Source organism: Mus caroli, unplaced genomic scaffold (assembly GCF_978045245.1).
Source record: "Mus caroli unplaced genomic scaffold, Mus_caroli_1 scaffold_13, whole genome shotgun sequence".
NCBI classification, from domain to species: Eukaryota; Metazoa; Chordata; class Mammalia; order Rodentia; family Muridae; genus Mus; species Mus caroli.
In genome coordinates, this window is record NW_028227268.1 from 57,982,556 (window position 1) to 58,003,829 (window position 21,274).

Consider the following 21,274-nt stretch of genomic DNA (forward strand, 5'->3'; position numbering starts at 1 on the left):
TGCACATTAGCCATAAAGTACAGGATAATCATATTGTAATCAACAGACCAAAAGAAGCCAAATAACAAGGAGGGCCCAAGGGAGGATGGTTGAATCTTTCTTTTTTTTTTTCTTTTTTTTTTTTATATATTTTTATTACATATTTTCCTCAATTACATTTCCAATACTATCCCAAAAGTCCCCCATAGCGCCCCCCACTTCCCTACCCACCCATTCCCATTCTTTTGGCCCTGGCATTCCCCTATATTGGGGCATATAAAGTTTGCAAGTCCAATGGGCCTCTCTTTCCATTGATGGCCGACTAGACCATCTTTCGATACATATGCAGCTAGAGACAAGAGCTCCAGGGTTCTGGTTAGTACATCATGTTGTTCCAACAATAGGGTTGCAGATCCCTTTAGCTCCTTGGGTACTTTCTCTAGCTTCTCCATTGGGAGCCCTGTGATACATCCAATAGCTGACTGTGAACATCCACTCCTGTGTTTGCTAGGCCCCGGCATCATCTCACAAGAGACAGCTATATTTGGGTCCTTTCAGCAAAATCTTGCTAGTGTATGCAATGGTGTCAGCGTTTAGAAGCTGATTATGGGACGGATCCCTGGATACAGCAGTCTCTAAATGGTCCATCCTTTCATCCCAGCTACGAACTTTGTCTCTGTAACTCCTTCCCTGGGTGTTTTGTTCCCAATTCAATACCTCTCCTGGGCATATATCCAGAAGATGTCCCAACCGGTAAAAAGGACACATGCTCCACTATGTTCATAGCAGCCCTATTTATAATAGCCAGAAGCTGGAAAGAACCCAGATGTCCCTCAACAGAGGAATGGATACAGAAATTATGGTACATTTACACAATGGAGTACTACTCAGCTATTAAAAAGAATGAATTTATGAAATTCCTAGCCAAATGGATGGACCTGGAGGGCATCATCTTGAGTGAAGTAACACAATCACAAAAGAACTCACACAATATGTATTCATTGATAAGTGGATATTAGCCCAAAACTTAGGATACCCAAGATATAAGATACAATTTGATAAATGCATGAAACTCAAGAAGAATGAAGACCAAAGTGTGGACACTGTGCACCTTCTTAGAATTGGGTTGAATCTTTCTTAGAAGGGGACACAAAATAGATATTGAAGGTCAATGGAAGGAACTGGGGGGAAGAGGGAATGGGAAGGGGTCTGGAGGGGAGCTCATATGTAGGGAGAGCCTGGAGAGAGAAGGGAGATCGGCAGTGGGGGGACAATTTCTAGAACATACCAGGGACCTGGGATGGGAGAGGCCCCAGAGGGTCTAGGGGGGTGACTTTAGCTGAGACTCCTAGCAGTGGGGGATGTGAATCCGCAAGTGGCTACTTCCTGTAGCCAGGCAGGAGTTCCAGTGAAGGGATAAGGACAGCAACCCACCCACAAAACCTTCGACCCAAAATGTGTTCTGTCTACAAGAAGTGCAGGAACAAAGATAGAGCAGAGACTGAGGGAATGACCAACCAATGACTGCTGAAAATTGAGATCCATCCCATGAGCAAGGACCAATCCCTGACTGTTAATGATAGCATGTGTAATTTATGTGTGTTTATTGAGCATGATGTTCTCGGCCTTTCCTGGATCTATTGGGTTTTGAAAACTTGGGGACATTCTCAGTAATTGCTGTTTTAAATCTTACGTTTACACTGTTCTTTCATTTTTCTCTTAGAATGTATTAAATATTCTGCATAAAAAAGTATTGGTTTCAATGTTTTTAATATTAGATTTTTTCCAGATTGTGATATATCTCTATATATATAAGTCTAACATTCACTTATGTTTCATATTTACCTTATACAAAGAACCTGAAGGGAATTAATTTTTTAAATTTATTCTTTGACAATTTCATATACATATGTAATGTATTGTACCCTCTCATTAACTTTCTTTACATAACCCTGAAGGGAAAATTTCAAAATAATCTGTTTATTTATTCTTGAGTATGTGTAGGGTGTGTGTGGGTGTGTGTATGTGTATGTATCATGTACTGTGTACATATTTGTGTGTGCATGTGTGTGGAGGCCAGAGGCTTGATCATTCTCGCTTCATATATTGAAGCAACATGTATGACTTGCGCCCAGAGCTCAAAAGCTATCATCTCGTCTAGCTGGCAAGCTTGTTCCAAGGACCCCTTGTTTCTTCCTCCTTCAGCACACTGGCATTGCGGGCGGCCCACAGGCCCACCTAGCATTTGCATGAGCAGGAACCATCTGAACCCCAGAACTCATGCTTTCGAGGCACACCCCCTTCTGTCATTCTTAACAGGGTCTGTCCTCAGAAGGAATTATTTTGTCAAAGTTTAACACACATGGGGCTGGAGAGATGGCTCAGCATTTAAGAGCAGTCAGTGTTCTTCCAGAGGTCCCAAGTTCAATTCCTAGTAACCACATGGTGGCACACAACCATCTCTAATGAGATCTGATTCCCTCTTTTTGTGTGTCTGAAGATAGCTACAGTACACTCATATAAATAAAATTAAAATAAAAAAAAGAATTTAAAAAGTTTAGCACACATGCACACATACACATACACCCTGGGCTAATCAACCCTAGAAAGAAGGAAGGAGCTCACAGCATCCCCCCAAGTCTAGCTATCATACCTAAAAGAGGAGTAAAATATGGAAGCTTCCTAGTTAAATTCCAAGCTCAGAATCATAGTCTCAAAACATAAAACTAAATAAAAAAGAAAAACCAGCCCAACTTTTATCATAGAACCACAGACTGTGTTGCTCTTCGTTAAACACATCAAGGAACTGACAGTGGGCACTAAATGTAATTGACAGACACAATAAATCTAGGGGAAGCTAACCTCTATAAAAATATAAACTAATAACATATTACTTTAATTTCTCTCATTTATTTGATGGTGATTGAATAAAATGATCATGGGAAACAAAAATTTATGAATTATTCCTTGTAGGAGACTGCTCTGTGTGTGGCAGTATATAGTTCAGTTCTGATGTTCAGAATCATAAGTCAACTGCCCACTTTGTCATAAAGGAGTAAGGAGGTGGGTCCAGACACATTTGAGGGGTACATATTGGACACTATACTAGTGAGGAAATAGGAACGTGCTCCAACCATAGAATCAATTTATCCGTATGTCAGAGACCTATACAGCAGTCTGGGCCTGTTTTTATTGTTGTTTGTTTTTTGTTTTTTTTTAAGATTTATTTATTTATTATATGTAAGTACACTGTAGCTGTCCTCAGATACTCCAGATTTCGTTACGGATGGTTGTGAGCCACCATATGGTTGCTGGGATTTGAACTCGGGACCTTCGGAAGAGCAGTCGGTGCTCTTAACCACTGAGCCATCTCGCCAGCCCTGTTGTTTGTTTTTATTTACCCAAGCACCTGTATGAAACAGTGTGAGCGGGTAGAATAGAGGATCCAGGGCAAACAGTGCTTGTGGTGGTGATTTCCACCTGTCAGAATCTGGCTATTTCTTTTGCATTCTTCTGAGTTGTAAACTAGAAGACACGAGTTTAGACATGTTGTACTCCGTTGGTCATATTTTACTACTCTTTTCACCACTGTGATGGAATGCCTGCCTGAAGCAACTTAAGGGAGGAAAGGTTTCTTTCCTCTCCTTGTTTTAGGGGACCCAGTCCATCATGACAGAGGATATACTGCCTCTGTGGCTGTGGGAATGTGGCTGAGACTTCCCCTTCATACGTCATGACTACCTGCGGTCTCACAGGAAGGCCAACTCTTCCTGAAGCACAGGGCTGCCTGCTTCTGTTTGTTCAGGGCCGGTGTTGGCTTTGTGTGCTATTGCTCTGCCGGTCTGATTCCAGTTTGCAAACTCTTCTCAGTGAGTGCTTCTTCTAAGGAGTGTGGCTTCTGGATGCCACATAGCTTCTACACACAAGGACAGAGTGACATCCCCAAGATGCTACTAGCACCAGTGTATGCTGCTCAAAGAACACTTATTGTGCCTGCTGTGGCTGTCTCTCTGGAACTGAAACCCTCTCTTCTCAGAATAGAATGTTCCAGATCCCAGGGCAGCATTAGGCTCGATTGCCTCCCAAGTGGACAGAACGCCTGGTGGTGAAGAACTTTGAACTCTGTTAAGTTTGTGTGCGACATAGGAGCGAGTCAGAATTTGCCAAGTTTTCAATCAGCCATCCTTCCCCACTATGAACCTTGTCTATCCAGGTTTTCTGCAGATCACTGCCTTTCTGTTCCTTTCCCACATGCTCATGGTCATCCAGTCAGTTTGAGGGTGAAGGCTATCAGGAAGGTGAAGTGACCCAAGCCAAGCAGTGGCAGAGGGACGCAAGCCACTGTGTGTGCCTGGAGTTGCTTCTGGTGGCAGGTGGCAGGTGGCAGGGCAAGCCTCTGAGGTGTAGAGAGCTCATTTGCACATCACTGTCCCACACCAGCTTGGATTTGCTAGCCCATAAGTTAAAGCTCTGGGAAACTACTAGTATGGTAAACTTCCAAAGTCACTTCTTTCTAGATCCATGGTTGAGAGACAAGAAGTCCCACGGGAAGACTATTCAACACGTGGCATACTATTGAAAATCGGGTCCAGCAGGGTTTAAGCCCTTTCCTCCCGTGCTGTCTGGGACAGGTGTTGGCCACCCTCCCCCAGTATTCTCTTTTTAACCTTGCTTCTATAATTTTACCTTGCACAGGACCAGCTTTCTGCTGACATGTACAGTTTTGTGGCCAAAGAAATTGACTATGCAAACTACTTTCAAACGGTAAGGGTCCACCCAGGTAAGCCTGCAGACAGTCTTTATAGACGGCCATGATGTGCACGGCAAAGGAGGATGGGCAGTTATAACAGGGGGCCTTCTGATTGCGTGAAAGCATCAGTGGAGGGAGTGAGGGGTGGGGTGGGGTGAGGTGGGCAGCGCTTTGTTGGTTCAATCTCTAGGTGAATTCTGTCCTCCGTGTGTAAAAACCTAAGCTTGAAACAGAACCCCATCCCTGAGGATGAATACAGCCTAGCTAACCAGTAGCAGGGATTCTCAACCAAGAGTGGTGCTTCCCCCTTTCTTCGAGCACTTTGGGAGTTAACAGATGCCTCTGGTTGTCCCAGCTCAGGAAGGCCGTGGCGCTGTGTCAGTGGTAGACAAAGGGGAGCACTAAGCCTCTTCAGATGTACAGGCGGCTCCGTACAGCAGAGTTGCCCAACCCAGGAAGTCCAAAGACCCATGCTGAGACACCTAGATTTGTGACAGCAAAGGATTTGAGAAGAATAGGAAGATATTCAGCTCCCCATAAAAGCATATTTGTTTCTATTGAGGATCTTTGCCAACTTCAAAAGGCAATGATTGATTTGGCCTGGTGACTGCCTCTCCTCCGTGAAAGCAGATTTAGAGTCCAGAGACAGGATCTGAGGCACCTGAGCTTCAGTCAGCCGGTCCTGATCATTTGGACCCTGGTTCCTTGCCAGAGTGAACATACGGCTCAATAAAAGAAATGGTAGAAAAGCATTGACAGGGAAATCATCCTGGAGAACAGTTGAGTGTACCTGTTCGCTAAAACCCACCAGCTTTCACTTCATGACCAAAGAACTGGTGGGAGAAGAAAAGAAGTGACTCAGGAAGAGTAGCAGGCAGACGGATCTGAGACATACAAAGTGCTCAGTGGGGTGCACCGGGTGAACAGCTGCAGGCTCTGGCACTTTCCTGCATTAATAGGGATGCAGACTGTCGCAATTCCCCCTTACACACACACACACACACACACACACACACACACACCCCTACAATAGAGCTGCTAAGTATCACTTCCTATACAGAATGTCTGCTTCAAAGTTGTATTGATTCATTTTCTGTTGCCGTTGTCAAACACCATGCCCCAAAAGCTGCTCCTCCAAGGAAGGGTCTCTTTGGGACTTCTGGTCCCAGAGAGATACGGTTCATCATGGAGGAAAAGCTTGGCAGCAGCCAGGCATGGAAGTCCAGGAAAGAAGCCGAGAGCTCACATCCTCAAATACAGTCAAGAAGCAGAGCCGGCAAACTGGAAGTAGAAGGGCTTTTTCCTCTCCAAGGCTGCCCCTTCCTCCAGCAAGGCCTGCCATCTGAACACCACGCTGAAACAGCACCACCATCTGGGGACCAAGTCGTCACATGTGGGAGACTGAAGCCAATTGCTCACTTAAGCCACTGCAGTAGTATATTTTCAAACGCATTCCATGGACTTGACTTATGAAATCCCCAGCGCCCAGGCTTCGTCAGGCTGCTTCCCAGGCCCCAGGTTCCTTCTGTCCCACACTAATGCTGTCATTGTTTATGCTCCGTGCCAGGCTTTTGTTTAGTTTGGGGGAGATGGACAGCCAGAAAATAAATGAAGTCATTCTTGCTTATGAGTTTTCCTTGGCCCTAAGCAACACTGCAGTTGTTTCTTTAATGGATTGGGTGGCGAGAACACCTTGAAAGAGTTTGTTCTCAGGACCACGTGACTATAGACAAAGCCATTGTGCCTCTCAGGGTGTATATGAAGTAGAACCACATGATTTCTAAGCACTTACATGTTCCAAGTGACTAGCAGAAATCAGGATGCACATAGACTGCTCTGGCAAACAGACCTCAGCATGTATTTTCTGTTTACATTCATATTCACCAATTGTTGCACCTTCCTTGCTACCTTCAGCTTAGAGGATGGGGGTCCAGGTGAGGTCAGGTGATCCAAAGCAAGTTCCCTAAGCCAGGCTCCAGCTCAGGCAGATTCCCCTATTCCTTCCCGGTTCTCCTACCTCCTATGTTTCCATGCAGAGTGACCCCCTTTTCCATTCTGGCTGAAGCACTGGAGGAGGTTGAGGGCTATCCTGTCTGCTTCCTCCATGAGCAAGTGCCTTTGTGAAGAAAGCAGGCCTCTGTAGAAGGCTGCTTCCCTTTGGCAAAGTGTAATATGTTTGTTCTTGTGTTTTCTCAGCTAATAGAAGTGCAAGCTGAGTACCACAGGAAGTCACTGACACTGCTGCAGGCTGTGTTGCCTCAGATCAAAGCACAGCAGGGTAAGTGCAAGCCTCCCTCAGAGCTGGGAGGGTGGGGAGCCTGCTTGCCCTCCTGGATGAGAAGAGCTCTCCCCACCTCTGCTCTCCTGGGAAAGCTGTGTTTAGAGGAGCTGGTAGACCTCTCTGAGCTGGTGTTCACTAGTGACCCAAAGCTGAGCTCATCCCTCCACCCTTGCAGGGCAGTGAGATGGGTGTGTGTAGTATGGCTGTCACATTAACCCCAGTGCTGCCAGGTTCTGTTCTCTCCACGCCTTTCCATTTTCCACTAAGCCACAAGAGCGAATGCTCCTCTGGACCCCCTGTTTCTTTGGTACTCTGTGCAGAATCTGGAGAAAGAGAGAAAGAATCTGTCGTAAGTGGCCTTGGGAAGCTACTAACTGGCCCCTTTCTTGCTCACCCCTCCCCAGAGGCCTGGGTGGAGAAGCCTTCCTTTGGGAAGCCCCTGGAGGAGCACCTGATGATCAGTGGCCGAGAGATCGCCTTCCCTATCGAGGCGTGTGTGACGATGCTGCTGGAGTGTGGGATGCAGGAGGAGGTAGGCACAAAGCATCCACACCCATCTCCCAGCTGATTTGCTCTTCTAAGAGGCAGGGTCTGCAGGAGCTTCTCCGCAGTAGCATCCCCACCCTAGATCACTAAATTAAGATGTGTGCCAAGTTGGGCAATATTGTCTCTTCTGCAGATACTAAATAGGCACTGCATTCTCTTGAGAAGTTTGACTTTTACAGAGACTGCGGGAGATTAACAGGTGCCCATGAAGGCTGAGTGATGGAATTCTAGGCGTCAGTTCTTCATATTCAATGTGATTGGGTGGTTTGGCAATTCTGCTGCTGCTCTTACCTCTATTCTTCTTACCTCCTCCCTCTCTTCATCCTCCGTCTTTGCCACGTCTTCATTTCCCTCCTTCCTCCTCCCCCACTTCCCCTTCTTCTTCCTTGTCTTCTCTAATTATCCTCTTCCTCTGCTTCCTTCTCCTTCCCTTCTTTTTCCTCTCTCCTCCTCCCCCTTCCCATTCCTCCTCCTTTGCTTTTCCTAGGTCTCCTCCTCTTCCTCTTCTGCCACCTTTGGGTTAGAACTTTTCTGATTTTCAGGATAGCGCTCTTGCCCATCCATTTTGTACAGATCTTCACAATTTCACCGATCAGGACATTGGAATATTCTTTTCAGAGCATCCTGTAAGGAAGAGCTATGAAGAATTGATGGCGGGCACCCTTTGTCCTGCCTAGTCAGTCATTTGTTTGATTTTATCTCCAGGCTATTTTAGCATCTTCGCTTCACTTTTCTTTAGCCTGATCAGCCACTCTGTATTGATGTAGGGCATGCTATCTATTCATTATCTATTACTAAACAAAATATAAACATGGAATGAAAGGTCATAAATATATTAGAAGAGATGAGTCATTTGATACTGAGAAAATATATAAAAATGGGATGAGGGCTTATAAACTTACTGGAAGAGATGAGTCCAGCTGAGGGAAATGAAGACATGGCAAAGACGGAGGATGAAGAGAGAGAGGAGGTAAGATTCATCCAGTAAGCATGATTTGTCCAAGACAGGCTATATTCTCTGAGTGCAAGACCACATAGGACAAACTGAGGGCTGAGGAAGAGAAGAAAGGCAGCATCATGCGCAGCTGTGTTGGCTGAGTTTTGTGTACCAGGTCTGTCCTACATATAGATATTTAAAAATAAAATTCAAAGGACACATGACGTGAGGAGCTGGCTGCTTGTGAAAGGGGACCATGAAACTTCTGAACATCTTGGTCACTGGAATACCATGGGCTGGAAAAAAACAGGACTGAAGTACAAAAATGTGGCTGATTTAGCTCCAGGAGGGCAGGTTTTTATATGATGGCTATGATGAATAATATGATTGTCACATTTTAGTTAACGATAGAGCTGTTGATGAGTTAGAGAGTCAGATGAGACAAGGCAGGATTATTGTTGATTGCTGTGGTTATGAGTCCTTTCCTGAACACTGAATTCATATATGTTTGTATTCAGAAGTAATGGTATATTGTAAAAAAACGAAGAGAGAGAGATTCAGTGTGAGAGTTTTCAAGTTCTTTATGAAGAAGCCATAGCATCTTACAAAGAAATTGTGCATCCACTACCCAATAATGAACTAGAAGAATTAAAGGATAATGTCAACTTAATCACAAAATGGATTGGGCAATGGGTCAAGGATAACAACTCTCAATGTACAGACTGGCCGTCCAGGCATGGGGGTGTACACCTTTAATTCCAGATCCCAGGAGGCAGAGACTGGTCTACATAGTGAGTTCTAGACCAGCCAGCCAGGGCTGCATAGTGAGCCTGGCTGCTCACAGTATAGTCACCCTTGTTAATATCACTCAGCTCACTTAGTAGGCATTGCCCAAGGGTCAGTAGAAGAAAACTAGGTTGTAGCTCTAGCTGATGCCTGGATTTCTTTATCTCCATGAGAAAGCTTAAACAATCTCACATATGAATATAAAATAAGGATTGAGACTGAAAATGGTCATCAAATTCACCTCATAAATAATAAATATGATCAGTGGATGCATGTCTTTTAAGTTTAATCACCAAAATGCGGTATCTTAAAAATGGAAAACTAAATATAAAAACCATAAAATTTCAAAAGGGAAAAGAATAAATATGGATTATCTGCCTTAAGTATCTGCCATACAAGCAGGAGGACCTAAGCTGGGATATCCAACAGTCCCGTCAAGAAATGGCTGCATGTACACTACTGGAATTCTAGTGCTGGGGCAAGAGGGGGCACAGATAGGATTTCTGGAATTTACTGGATTCCTTCCTAACCATACCATAGAGCTGTGAATTTTAGGTGTAGTTAGAGAGCCCTTTTCAAGGGCCTAAGACAGAGAGCAATAGGAGAAATACCCCGTGTCCTCCTCTGGTGCCCATCACCTGCCCACATTGCCTTATAGTACCCATAGACACTGAAAAGGGAATAAATATGGAGTCTTGTTTTGTTTGTGTCTTTATATGGTAAAAACTCTGTTATAGTTTCATAGTTGTTACCAGTGGAAAATGTAAAAAGGGTCTCCTTGGTCCTTAAAAAAGTCTTATGGAAGAGGCTAATTGAGCTTTTTTGGTCTGTCTGTTGTCGATCTCTCTCCCTCCCTCCTTTCTTTTTGTACTATTTATTTATTTATTTATTTATTTATTTATTTAGGCAGCATCTCACCCTATAGGCCAAGCTTGTATGGGAACTTGCTATCTAGCCTTGATTATTTCTTTTAATTATAGAAAAACTTACAGGAAGATAAAACAATGAGTCTTATACCCTTGTCACCTTGGTTCTTCTCCACCCCCACTAATTCTTGTCTTAGTTATTTAGAAGCAGACTATATCTGCCATAGTCTCATTATATGCTATTACAATCGTCTTTAGCATTGTCAAGTTCCTAGTCAGTTGGTGAACTGACCTCTGATGTTCCCTGCCTTATCTCTGCCTCTCTGGTCTCTGCCCTTCTGGGAACACTCTTCCTCTAGACAGAGCCACTCCTGCTTTTTGCCTTATTTTTCCCACTGTGCATCACCTCCTTTCTTTTATGAACAAATACGATCAGCCTTTCCTCAACCTAGAAAAGAATAGGTCCCCTGTAGCCCAGGGGAGCCTGCCATTCCTCTCCCTACCCCATTGGTTGTGTTTCTTTATGAAGCACAACTCCAAAGAAAACTCTCAACATTCACTACCATGTGCCAACCATGAGTCACCCTCTCTCTCCTTGTGCTATTACTTCTGTGCCTCTTTGTGACTTTTCTAGTGCTGTGACAAAACACCACGGCCAAGGCACTTTATAAGAGGAAGTATTTAATGTGGGGCTCCTACTTTCAGAGGGTTGGAGTCCTTGATGGTGGAGCATGCTTGTTCCCTGACAGCAGGAGCAGCTGAGAGCTCACATCCTCATTCGGGAGGCAGAGTGGAGCCTGTCTGTCACTACATTGTGGGTTCTTCTTTCTTCCACCCTTTCAACTGCCTAACACTAGATAGGAGAGAAGAAAGGATGGAGAGGAAAGGAAAGCTGAATTAGATTGGGGGCCAGAAATGAGGAGACATGATCATTAGATTACTTCCTGCTGTTTAGGGGCATCAAATTCTTTGGGACAAATTTGATCTTCACCATCAGGATATCTGATTTCTCCTTCTTTCTTCTTTGCACGTAACTACTTAACAAACCATGGTGGCTCTGGGCTCTAGCATTTATATACCTCTCTGAAAAGTCCCCAGAATTCCAAACATCACACCCTTGCAGAAACTATCTGCAGCTGGCAAAACAACGCCCCTGCTAGAGCATGAGGCAAATCAGTCAGCTGCTGTGGATAATCTAAAGCAGTCCCATATCTAACACTTGGGAATAAAACAAAAACATATTCTTATAATATTTTCAAATATTATATATATATTTTTTAAATTTTTTAGGAACCTTAAAACCAAAACTGCCACTGTAGCGGAGAGCTAACTGGAAATAGAATGAAGCTTTTGAAACCCCAAAGTCCACTTCCATGGACACACGTCCTCCAACAATGCCACACCTCCTAATCCTTCCCAAACAGTTCTACTAACTGGGAACTAAGTATTCAAACATGAGCCCATGGAAGCCATTCTCATTAAAATAAACACAGTCCCCATCATCTTAGAGCTCAAACTACCCTCACTGATCTTCCAAGCCACCGATGACCAGCACCAGCTCCATTTGTCTCTACCAGATCCAGCTATGGTGGCAGTCCCATATCATGGCCCCCGGGACCACAACATCCCTTGTATAGGCCTCTGCTCTCCTCCCTGTCAGGTTGTTTTCTATTATAATCATCGACTCCTCAACTCCTCGGTCTGTACCTTAGACTTTGAGGATTCTTCCCATGGTGTCTGTTCTTCCTGAATTACGCCCCAGCCTGTATGTGGATGTGTCCCATGTGCAGGCTCCACTCTGCCTTCGTTGGCATTTTTCCAGTGGGCCTTGTAAACCCCTTGACTGACTAACTAGCTAACTAGTACTGAACTAACTAGCTATATTCACAATCCCCCTTTAATAAGACAGCCTTTAGTGTTATGTAGCTGCTTATACTATCTGTTCCCCCTTTATCCATAAGGCACTGGGTAGTGGATGCCGGAAGCATGAAGAACATCAAATCATGTGTCGCTTTGTTCCTTCTATGTCTGCACACTCTTATAAGAAAGTTAGATTTATAAATTAGGTACAGTAAGAGACTGTGTTAATTATTCTTTGGTTGGTTGATAAAACACTATAACCAGAGGCAAGAAAGGAGCGGGATGAGAGTCCATCACAGTGGTGAGGCCGAGCACACAGAGGCCAGCATGGTGGCAGGGTAGGACATTTGAGAGCTTACATCTTTAACAGCAAACACTAGGCAGAGATAGCAAACTGGAAGTGTCATGAAGCTTGAAACCCTCAGAGCCTACCTCCAATGATGTACTTTCCCCAGGGAAGCTACACCTCCTAACCCTCCCCCAAACAGTGCTGGGGACCAAGTGCTCAAGTGTTTAAGCTCATGAGAACACTTATCATTCAGATCACCACAAAGACTCATAGTCATTAATAATAAAACAGAATGGCTCTAATAGCATGTTGTAATAAAAGAATTTAGTTTATGAGTGATTCCTTTCCAGAATTTTTGGTTTAGTATTTCCAAACTGCAAATGACTATGGGTAACTGAGACCATGGAACAGGAAAAAATACAGATAGGGCCAGGACCACTGCGTTTGACGGCTTGGTCCCTCCTCTTTTGTATTACCCTTCCCTAACACTACTGGCTCTTCCTGAGTAGTCATTGCATGGTTCTAAGTCCTAAGTCAGTCTTTGTGTGTGCTCCATAGCTTGCTGTCCTTGTCACAGCAGCCTGACGGACACATCTGCCTGCACTGGTTAGTATGACCTCCTCACACATGCCAGCGAGCTCTTGTCTCACATCCACTGAGAAGGGGTCAATACCATCAGCTCAGAAGCTACCTGGGAACATTTTCTTTGGAAGGAACTTGGAAATCTGAGTGGCCATAAAGCCAAAGAGGAATGAGGGCCGGCCGGCCGGCCAGCTTGCTTTTCAGTCTGGGGGGCACCTAAGGAGATACAGCAGAAAGCCAGGGGGTTCCACACTTTACTGCACTGGGACTGGGGCTTCCTTCCCACTCTGACCTGCATTTATCATCTTTTTCAAACACCCCCATTTACCCCAGCTTCACTTTATAGTTTGAGGCTGCTCATTTGGACCTGAGTGGAGTAACACCAAAGTAATGCTAAAAACAGAACCTGGAGCTTTGCACGCCATGCCATGTACCCTTCTTCTCAGGACACGGGTGCTACTTAGTTCTTCTTGTGCCTCCCAGTGTCTACTCAAGTACACACATGCATGTGTACATGGACCAGTGCTTCTCAACCTGTAGGTCATGATCCCTTTGGGGAGGTCGAATGACCCTTTCACAGGGGTCACCTAAGACCACTGGAATATACTGATACTACTGTTCATAACAGTAGCAAAATTACAGTTATGAAGGAGCAATGAAAAAAGTTTTATGGCTGGGGTCGCCACAACATGAGAAACTGAATTAAAGGGTGACAGCATTTGAAGGTTGACAACTATTTACCACAGACATTTGTTTGTTCAAGTTATTAAACCTTCAAGTTTGACAGCTCTCAGGCATATTCTCCAAGATTTACTCTAAGTGCAACAAGAACCAGGCCCAGGAGAGTCCAAGGTTCAGATACCCAGTACACTTGGTCAGTCAGTTCCGTGAGCCACCAGGCACAAGCTGCCACACTGAGACCAGCGCAGTGGACTCTTGAGCTGCCCGAGTCTGAGGGAGATGCCTAAGAAAGTAGGGAGCTGCAACATCAGAACACGGCATTAGTGAAGTGCTGGAGGACGGTGGTCCAGAGGGAGGAGCAGGTAGACTTCCTATTCTTAGCTTTTCTCTCGTTCCTCTGCTGAGTTGCTGGCCATCCTCTCACCCCTCCATCCTATCGGTAGGGCCTCTTCCGGGTAGCCCCCTCAGCCTCCAAGCTGAAGAAGCTGAAAGCTGCTCTGGACTGCTGTGTGGTGGATGTCCAGGAGTACTCGGCTGACCCCCATGCCATAGCAGGTAAGTACCCTCCACCTCTGAGCCAGGGTTCACGGGGAAGCGATAGCAAGGGCAGTGTGGCTCTGTGTCTGGAACAGTGGCTTCAGAGGTCCACTTGGGGCCCTGATTGTTCTGATCAGTGAAGGAAGACTACCTTAGCTGTACAACTAGGCAACGGCAAGGTGATGCGAAAAACAAGGGGCAGGGCTATATAATGTTCAGCCCAGGTACTCTCGAGGCCTAGCCACTGTTCACATGGAAAACCACTATTTAATCTTGTGTTGTCCAAGGAATCGTGTCCAAATGGAGCTGTGTAGGCTGATGTGGTTTGTGCTGTTGTGTTGTAACAGCTTACTGTATTTATGCCCAGGGGCTTTGAAGTCTTATCTCCGAGAGTTGCCGGAGCCTCTTATGACCTTTGAACTCTATGACGAATGGATCCAGGCTTCTAAGTGAGTACCCCGTGTTGGATTGTGCTGTGCGTTGAGATTATGGGGATGATGATCATCCGTGTATCTGTGGACCATTAGATGCTTAGGTTCCTCATACAAAGCAGCCAGCATAGTGTTTGCATAGACCCTCATGTGCCATCCATAGATTACTTAGAATGTCCAATGCCATGTAAATAGTTGATAAACTCTACTGTGTATAGGTTCATTGAAGTGTGACAGCCTGTGAGCTGGGATCCAGCTACAGGCCTTCTTCTTTCTATCATGAAGGACTGTTGGCGAGTGTTCCCAAAAAAGCATGTCCAAGAACACTGCCAGCAGCTCTATATGGGCAGTTACTAATGGCTCTTGAGAAAGGGACAGAGGCATTTCCTCATGTTCTGAGGCAAGTAAGAAGTCGATAGAGCCACTCTGGCACCTTAAGGAGGACACATGTGGCTTATATATTTATAAATATATTGAAGATTATAATGTAATTTCATCATTTCCCCCTTCATTTTCCTTCCCCCAGGCAGAGTTTTTAAAGAAAACTAAACACCTAATACTCAATAAGATAGAACTTTAGGAGTGAGCCTATCTGTGTACATTAAAGAAAGTTCTGGAAAGGCCCAACTAGGTAAGGATAGTGATTTCTTTTGATAGAGCAAGACGAGTAGTCTCAGGGTCTTTTTCCATATCTGTCGCAGGGATATTTTAACAACAGTGAATTAATAATGCTAAGGCATATGATGCAGGCAGTAGATGTGATCTGTGCCCCCACGAATTGTAAGGCACAGAGGGAGGAGAATTAGGAGGTCAGCAGCCAGAGCATCCCAAAGGCAAGGCAAGCCACAGCCTGGGGCTCCTCAGTGGAGCTTGCCTTTGTGACTCCTCACTCTCTTCCCTTGTTTGTGTGGGCTTCATCAAGGGGAATGTTCTCTTTGTCCATAGGCTAAGAATTATCTTAAGAAAATACAAACAACCATAGTGAGGAAGTAGATAACACAAGGCAGGAGAATTGTTACCAGAGCCGGGATGGTGGAGACCAGAGTGGAGATCATATGGGTAGGAGAGGCGAGGTAGACAACACTTTTCTGAGAACAGGCTGGGAGCCAAGGTATCTGGTCATGGGATCTGGCCACCCAAGGCATCCTACCTAGCTTCTCAGCTCTGACAAGTGAATTCATATTATTGACATATCATCCACAAGGTCTTAAGTGTCATGAGTCAGTGTGTGGGTATATTGTGCAGTGATCAAAACCAGGTTTATCATTACCACACTTGTCCCCTCAAATGGGCATTGCTCGTTACTCATTGCTCAACTACTGGGAGCTCAAAGAGATCCAGCTCACCTCAAGATGGGGGCATGCTTAAATCTATCAAGTTAGAGAAGGCTGCCTCATGTCAAATTGTCTGGTGATGTTTATTTTCCAAAATAGAATGGAGTCATACTTTGGTGAACATATAGTCTGTGTGTTTTACTATCAAAGGAGGGTCTCGGGTTCCATGGTGCTTTTAATAAATGGTACCATCTGTTGAATGCTTATTAGAGGCTTGAAACTGTTCTAAGCTGATAAACATCTTTAAACCCTCTAATTTTTATAACTCTTTGAAGTGGTCTAGACTGTTTCCCTCACAATTCAAATGAGGACGCTGAGGTGGAGCAGAGCTGGGACAGCAAGATCCTTGCCAGCTACCACACGAGTGAGAAGAGGTTGAATCCAGTGAGTCCAGCCCTAGACTCAGGCATGCAGCCACTGCACTTTATGCCATTGTGGAACAAGACAGAGATTCTAGTGAGAAGTGAACACATCTCTCTTGACAGAAACTGCCTTGTGCTTTTACTGGATAGATGAGAGCTCTTGCTAAGAAACTAGAGAAAGAGAGAAGAGCCAAGGGTGGCACTGAGTGTGCTGACAGCCACTCTGGTCCCCGTTCACCTACCAGTTGAAAAGGTAGGTGTCCACCAGAAGAAAGGAGTGGTCCCAATGACTCCCAGACACTGAAGCGTGGAAGCACAAGGACTTGTTTCTGGCCCTGGATGATAAACATTTCTAATGCTGAAGATTCATGGGTAATGATGGGACTGCCTTGCAGGGTCTCATCCTGTAAAGAAAGGACTGTCCCCAGTGGAGATGTTCCCTACCATCTGTAAGCATCAAAGTCTCTTAGTTACATTTTCAGAAGATACCAGGATCTGAGCCTGCTTCTCAGAGATCTGGATTGAACTGTTTGGGGTTTTACATCTTCATAATCCCCAAGCTGCTGAGGAAGAGGCTAACCTTGGTCCTGTGAAGAGGCTAACCTTGGTCCTATGAAGAGGCTAGGTTTCACACAGGATGGTGCTCCGCTGGACTCAGTTATGCTCCGAGATGACACAGCAGGGTGTAGTCAAATCTGAGGGGACTTAGGACACCCAGGATACAGGTGGGACAGGAAAGAGAAGAGGATCCCAGATCAGAACGAGTGTCAGAGAGGCTTCTCACTGCAGTGGGCAGCAGTTAATGCAAAGGCTCACAACTAGTCCTAGGCTATCAAACCTGCTCCACAAAGCTCAGGGGACGTGAAAGAAGAAGAAAAAGAAAGGGGGTAAGAGCTAGAAGATAGGGAGGAGTCACTGTGAAATACCGGCTTCTGGATAGGACATGGCCCTCAGACTCCAAATTCACTGCAGACCATATAAGATTGAGCCAGCAAGATAGTCAACATTCCAGCAGGCTGAACTGATTGAACTCACTGAATTACAAACTAATTAAAAAAAAAAAAAAGATAAGCCATGACAATCAGAAGGGATCATGCTGGAAGGGTTCTAGAGGAATGGGGTGAGGTCGAAGAGACAGGTGTGACCACCATGTATTATGTCTGTGTATGAAATAGTGAGAATATAAATAAAATGTACTCTCTGAAATGAAAGCGTATCAGGACAGTGCAGACTGACTGTGACTGAGCAGGCGTTTTGGGGAGCCTGGTAGACTAAGTGCCTCCATGGGAGAGTGTGTCGTCTCAGAGTATGGTGCGGGTGTGAGCAGGGATGGTAGGCCAGGAGACCAGGACAGGAGCACTGGCTGATTCCTGCGAGACCTCTGCCCTGTGGGTACCTTCTGCCTCACTTTAAATGTCACCTCCTCAGAGAAACCTTCCCGGGCAGCCTTCCTCCCTCTTCCCTGTTGCTTCTGCACCAGGGAGAGTCTGGACATCTAGGCTTGTTGGTATATAGCTGATAGGTTAGGAACTCTTCTGAGGGCTTCTTCCCAGCTCATAGGGTAGTTCCAGGCACAGAGGGACTCATTTTAATATATGTCTGTTGACTTACATTTCTTGAAAGGTCGAGTGCCATCTGCCCTTTGTCAGAAGACAAATTCAGCTTAAAAATCCAATGGCTTTCATTTCCCACTTTATAACTGAGCAGCACTTGATTGCATAAAATGGAAGGAGTTCTTCCAGTAAATTAAGTAGGAGGGGTTAGCTAGCTAGCTCTGCAGGCAGAGAAGCAGGAAGAGACAGAAACAACAAAAGTCATGGCTTTAAAGGGACTCCTCAAAGGGGTGAGGCAGAGTGGGCGATCCTACCAGCTCAGCAGCACTGGCTTCCTAGGACTGGCTCTTGGCAAATGATGGTTTTAGGAAAACTAGCCCCAGTTTTCAGAGTTCACTTTGCTTCTGTGACTTTTTAGCACAGTGGCCCCATTACAGCTCAGTCTGTTCTGCCAGGCCCAGTGCTAGATGTTAGCAGAAAACAGTAGCTTCCCAGACTGTTCCTTAGGGAAAGTTGAAGAACAGAAGAGTACGTGGGGCTGGCTTGTTGCCACAGAGAGTGCCTTGCACAGGACATAGCCTTGCATGAACCAGCAGCAGGGCCAGGCGCTTGGATCATCCTCCAGTTCAGAGTGTTCACACCAGCTCTGTGAGGACAAAGTTACCACCAGGTCAGGGCGTGGAAGGCCTACTTCATGGCTTCCCAGTCAAGACCTACTATAACCAAGCATCACATAAATATGTATGTTCTGTTCCTTCCTGCTCATATAAGGAGCTTTTTTTTCTGAAGGTTAAGATCAGTAGGAGGACCCTAGGGACACCCAGCAATGACAATGGCGTGTAAAGGGAGGGGATGGCCACCCCTTCGGTGTGGGCCTCACCCTGCTGCAGTTTACTCTCTGGATCTTCTGGATCCTCTGAGATCTCTGGCATCAGAATTCTCTTACCATGTAGGCCTGGGTATAGATTTCTATAAAACTTAGTCCTATGAATAAGACCAATGATTTGGTTCTGAGAGACTGAGAAATTTGTAGTATGTCATGGAAAGCCTTTTAGCTAGTGGAAATTGTCTACTTGCTGAAGTTAAAAGATTTGAAAAGTTGGGTTCATTTATGTCTTTGTACCCTATTTATTCAAGTTATCTGTTGGACATTTAGTTTATGTCAGATGTGGAGAAATTTAATATGCAGTGACTAATGTCTGTTGAGCTGATCTATAGGTTACAGCATGCAACTGGGTCGGTCTCCCCCAACTTGTGTCCTATGTTCTCCCAATAGCCCCAGAGCCCTGGCTCCACAACTGTCTAGCCTCTTGACCTCACTGTCAGCCTGTTCAGTTTGTCACCTGAGACCCATGATCCGTGTAGATGGAGTTCTGTTAAAGTAGTGTAGGGCAGGACTGGAGGAGAGCAGAAGGAGAAATGATAATAGCCACATGTTTTAAGTATAATAACATGCAGTGATTGCCTCCAGGGTCCATGGTAAAGAGTGGCTAGGATTGGTGACCAGTGCTACGTCAATTCCTGTTCAACCAATGGCTTTTCCTGTCAATTTCCCAGTATCCAGGAGCAAGACAAGAGACTTCAGGCTCTCTGGAATGCTTGTGAGAAGTTGCCCAAGGCCAACCATAACAACATCAAGTAAGTAGTAGGGAAAGGAGAAAGTGGATGGGGCTCATGCAAGCCCAGCTGCCCAGCTCCCTGGATAAAGGTCATGGAAAGTAGCATACATGGGCATCTTGTGGTTCTGTTAGCATGCATGGTGCTGTTAGCATGCATGGTACTGTTAGCATACATGGTGCTGTTAGCATACATGGGCACCTTGTGGTACTGTTAGTATACATGGTGCTGTTAGCATTCATGGTCCATTTTAAGCTTCAAACAGCGTATGAGATAAGATAGGCAGGGGACATGTTGATAGGTTTTGCTGGTAAGAGACAGAGCCAGTATTACCAGGGGCTCCCCAACAACAGCCATTGGCTAAGTCTATGACAGTTTCTCAGTTTGTGAAGAATAAGGAGTAATGCAGACCATATACAATACTTGAGATCTGAAGACTCGTAGGAGTGGCTGACCTACTCTGGAGCTGAAGGAGGCAAATGTCACTTTGAGCTAATCACAGGCAGGGCATTGAGGGAGAGAACCCCACGCACGCATTTGTCTGTCTTTTCCAGGAGTCACTTAGCTTCTTGCTCCTCTCTGCTTCAGGTCCTTCCCCACGCTTGGCTTCTGTTCCTAGCCCTGCCCTCTTTCTCTCCTGTTTGCTTCCTCTCCTCCCTGTTTCTTAGGATGTAGGCTTTTGGCTTCAACTTGTGTTTCTATCTACCTGGTAATTTTTGTTCCCGTTAAAAATCCCTAGAGTGGTGGTACGGCTGTTCCTTAAAGCACTAAATCCTGAGTTACCATAGGATGTGGCAGCTCCACTTCAGAGCATATGCCCAAAAGAATTGAAAGCAGAGACTGGATATGTATGCGCCTACATTCATAGCAGCGAGATTCACAGTAGCCAGAGGGAAAACAACCTAAGTGTACTTAGGCAGATAAATGGATAAATCCATTGTGTTGTGCACATACGGTAGAACTGTGGTTCTTCTGGTGACAAGGACAAAAAGGTTTGGTTCCATGTATATGAGATGCTGAGAGTAACTGGGATCATAGGTACTGAAGATGGTTGGTTGTCAGGGCTGAGCAGTGGACAATGCAGGGTTGTTGTTTAATGTGTACAGTCTCAATTTGAAAAGGTCAAATGGGGCTGGGGGGTAGGTAGATGGTTGTGATGGTTGCCTAACAATGTGTGTGTACCTTATCGTACATCGGTATACCCCCACAAATGGACAAAGTAAACTATAGGTATATTTTATTAAATCTGCACTTAAAAGTACCCAGATACAAGTCAAATGTGTAAAACGCACTACACGTTGGTGATCCCAACCCTCAGCCACTGGCAAGGGTTCCTCAACTGTTCTCAGACAGCCCACATCCTATTCCAGACCTGGAATGTGTCAGGAGAGGCTGAGGGTAGAGCTGCTACAGGAATACAGAGGCTACTACTCGGTTAGACTCCACCCCCAAGGCTGGTGCACTCTCTGCTGGGCTGAGGGAAACAGAGTTAAAATCCTCCAAGGAACTTCCTTTGTTGTGACGCAAGGGAGGATGACAGCCTTTTGTAGCTAGGAGTCCAGAGGCCCTGGGGCCTCTACGGAGGACAGCATATTCTCAGTGTGCCATGCTCAAGCTGCTCTTGGATGTTTGTTTACCTTGTGCCCAGCTCCTTCTTTCTCATTGTTAAAACCTAATGTGATCGAGGCATCATTCACACACCACTGTGTCTTTCTAAAGGTGACATTTGGTATTGAGTCTACATTTGCAAAGCTGTGTACCCATTAATAATGTCTGGTTTGGGGGTGTTTTTATCACTGCACAAAGAAACCCAGTTCCCACTGCAGCCATTCCTCACCACCCTAGCTGAGTTCAGCAGCCGCTAATCCAGCCTCTCGCATGGC

General features: G+C 45.3%; 1 protein-coding gene across 5 annotated transcripts in view; it reads left to right on the forward strand.

Annotated features, from left to right (window-relative positions):
• Positions 1 to 21,274, forward strand: part of Arhgap44 (Rho GTPase activating protein 44) — a 169,607-nt gene that overhangs the window by 125,060 nt on the left and 23,273 nt on the right. For all 5 annotated transcript variants that reach the window (XM_021176399.3, XM_029483387.2, XM_021176398.2 and 2 more), the window contains 6 exons: positions 4,675 to 4,743; positions 6,926 to 7,007; positions 7,415 to 7,542; positions 14,001 to 14,112; positions 14,462 to 14,543; positions 19,332 to 19,412. In XM_021176399.3, coding sequence (XP_021032058.1) covers positions 4,675 to 4,743; positions 6,926 to 7,007; positions 7,415 to 7,542; positions 14,001 to 14,112; positions 14,462 to 14,543; positions 19,332 to 19,412 — 554 coding nt within the window. The remainder of the gene's footprint in view (positions 1 to 4,674; positions 4,744 to 6,925; positions 7,008 to 7,414; positions 7,543 to 14,000; positions 14,113 to 14,461; positions 14,544 to 19,331; positions 19,413 to 21,274) is intronic.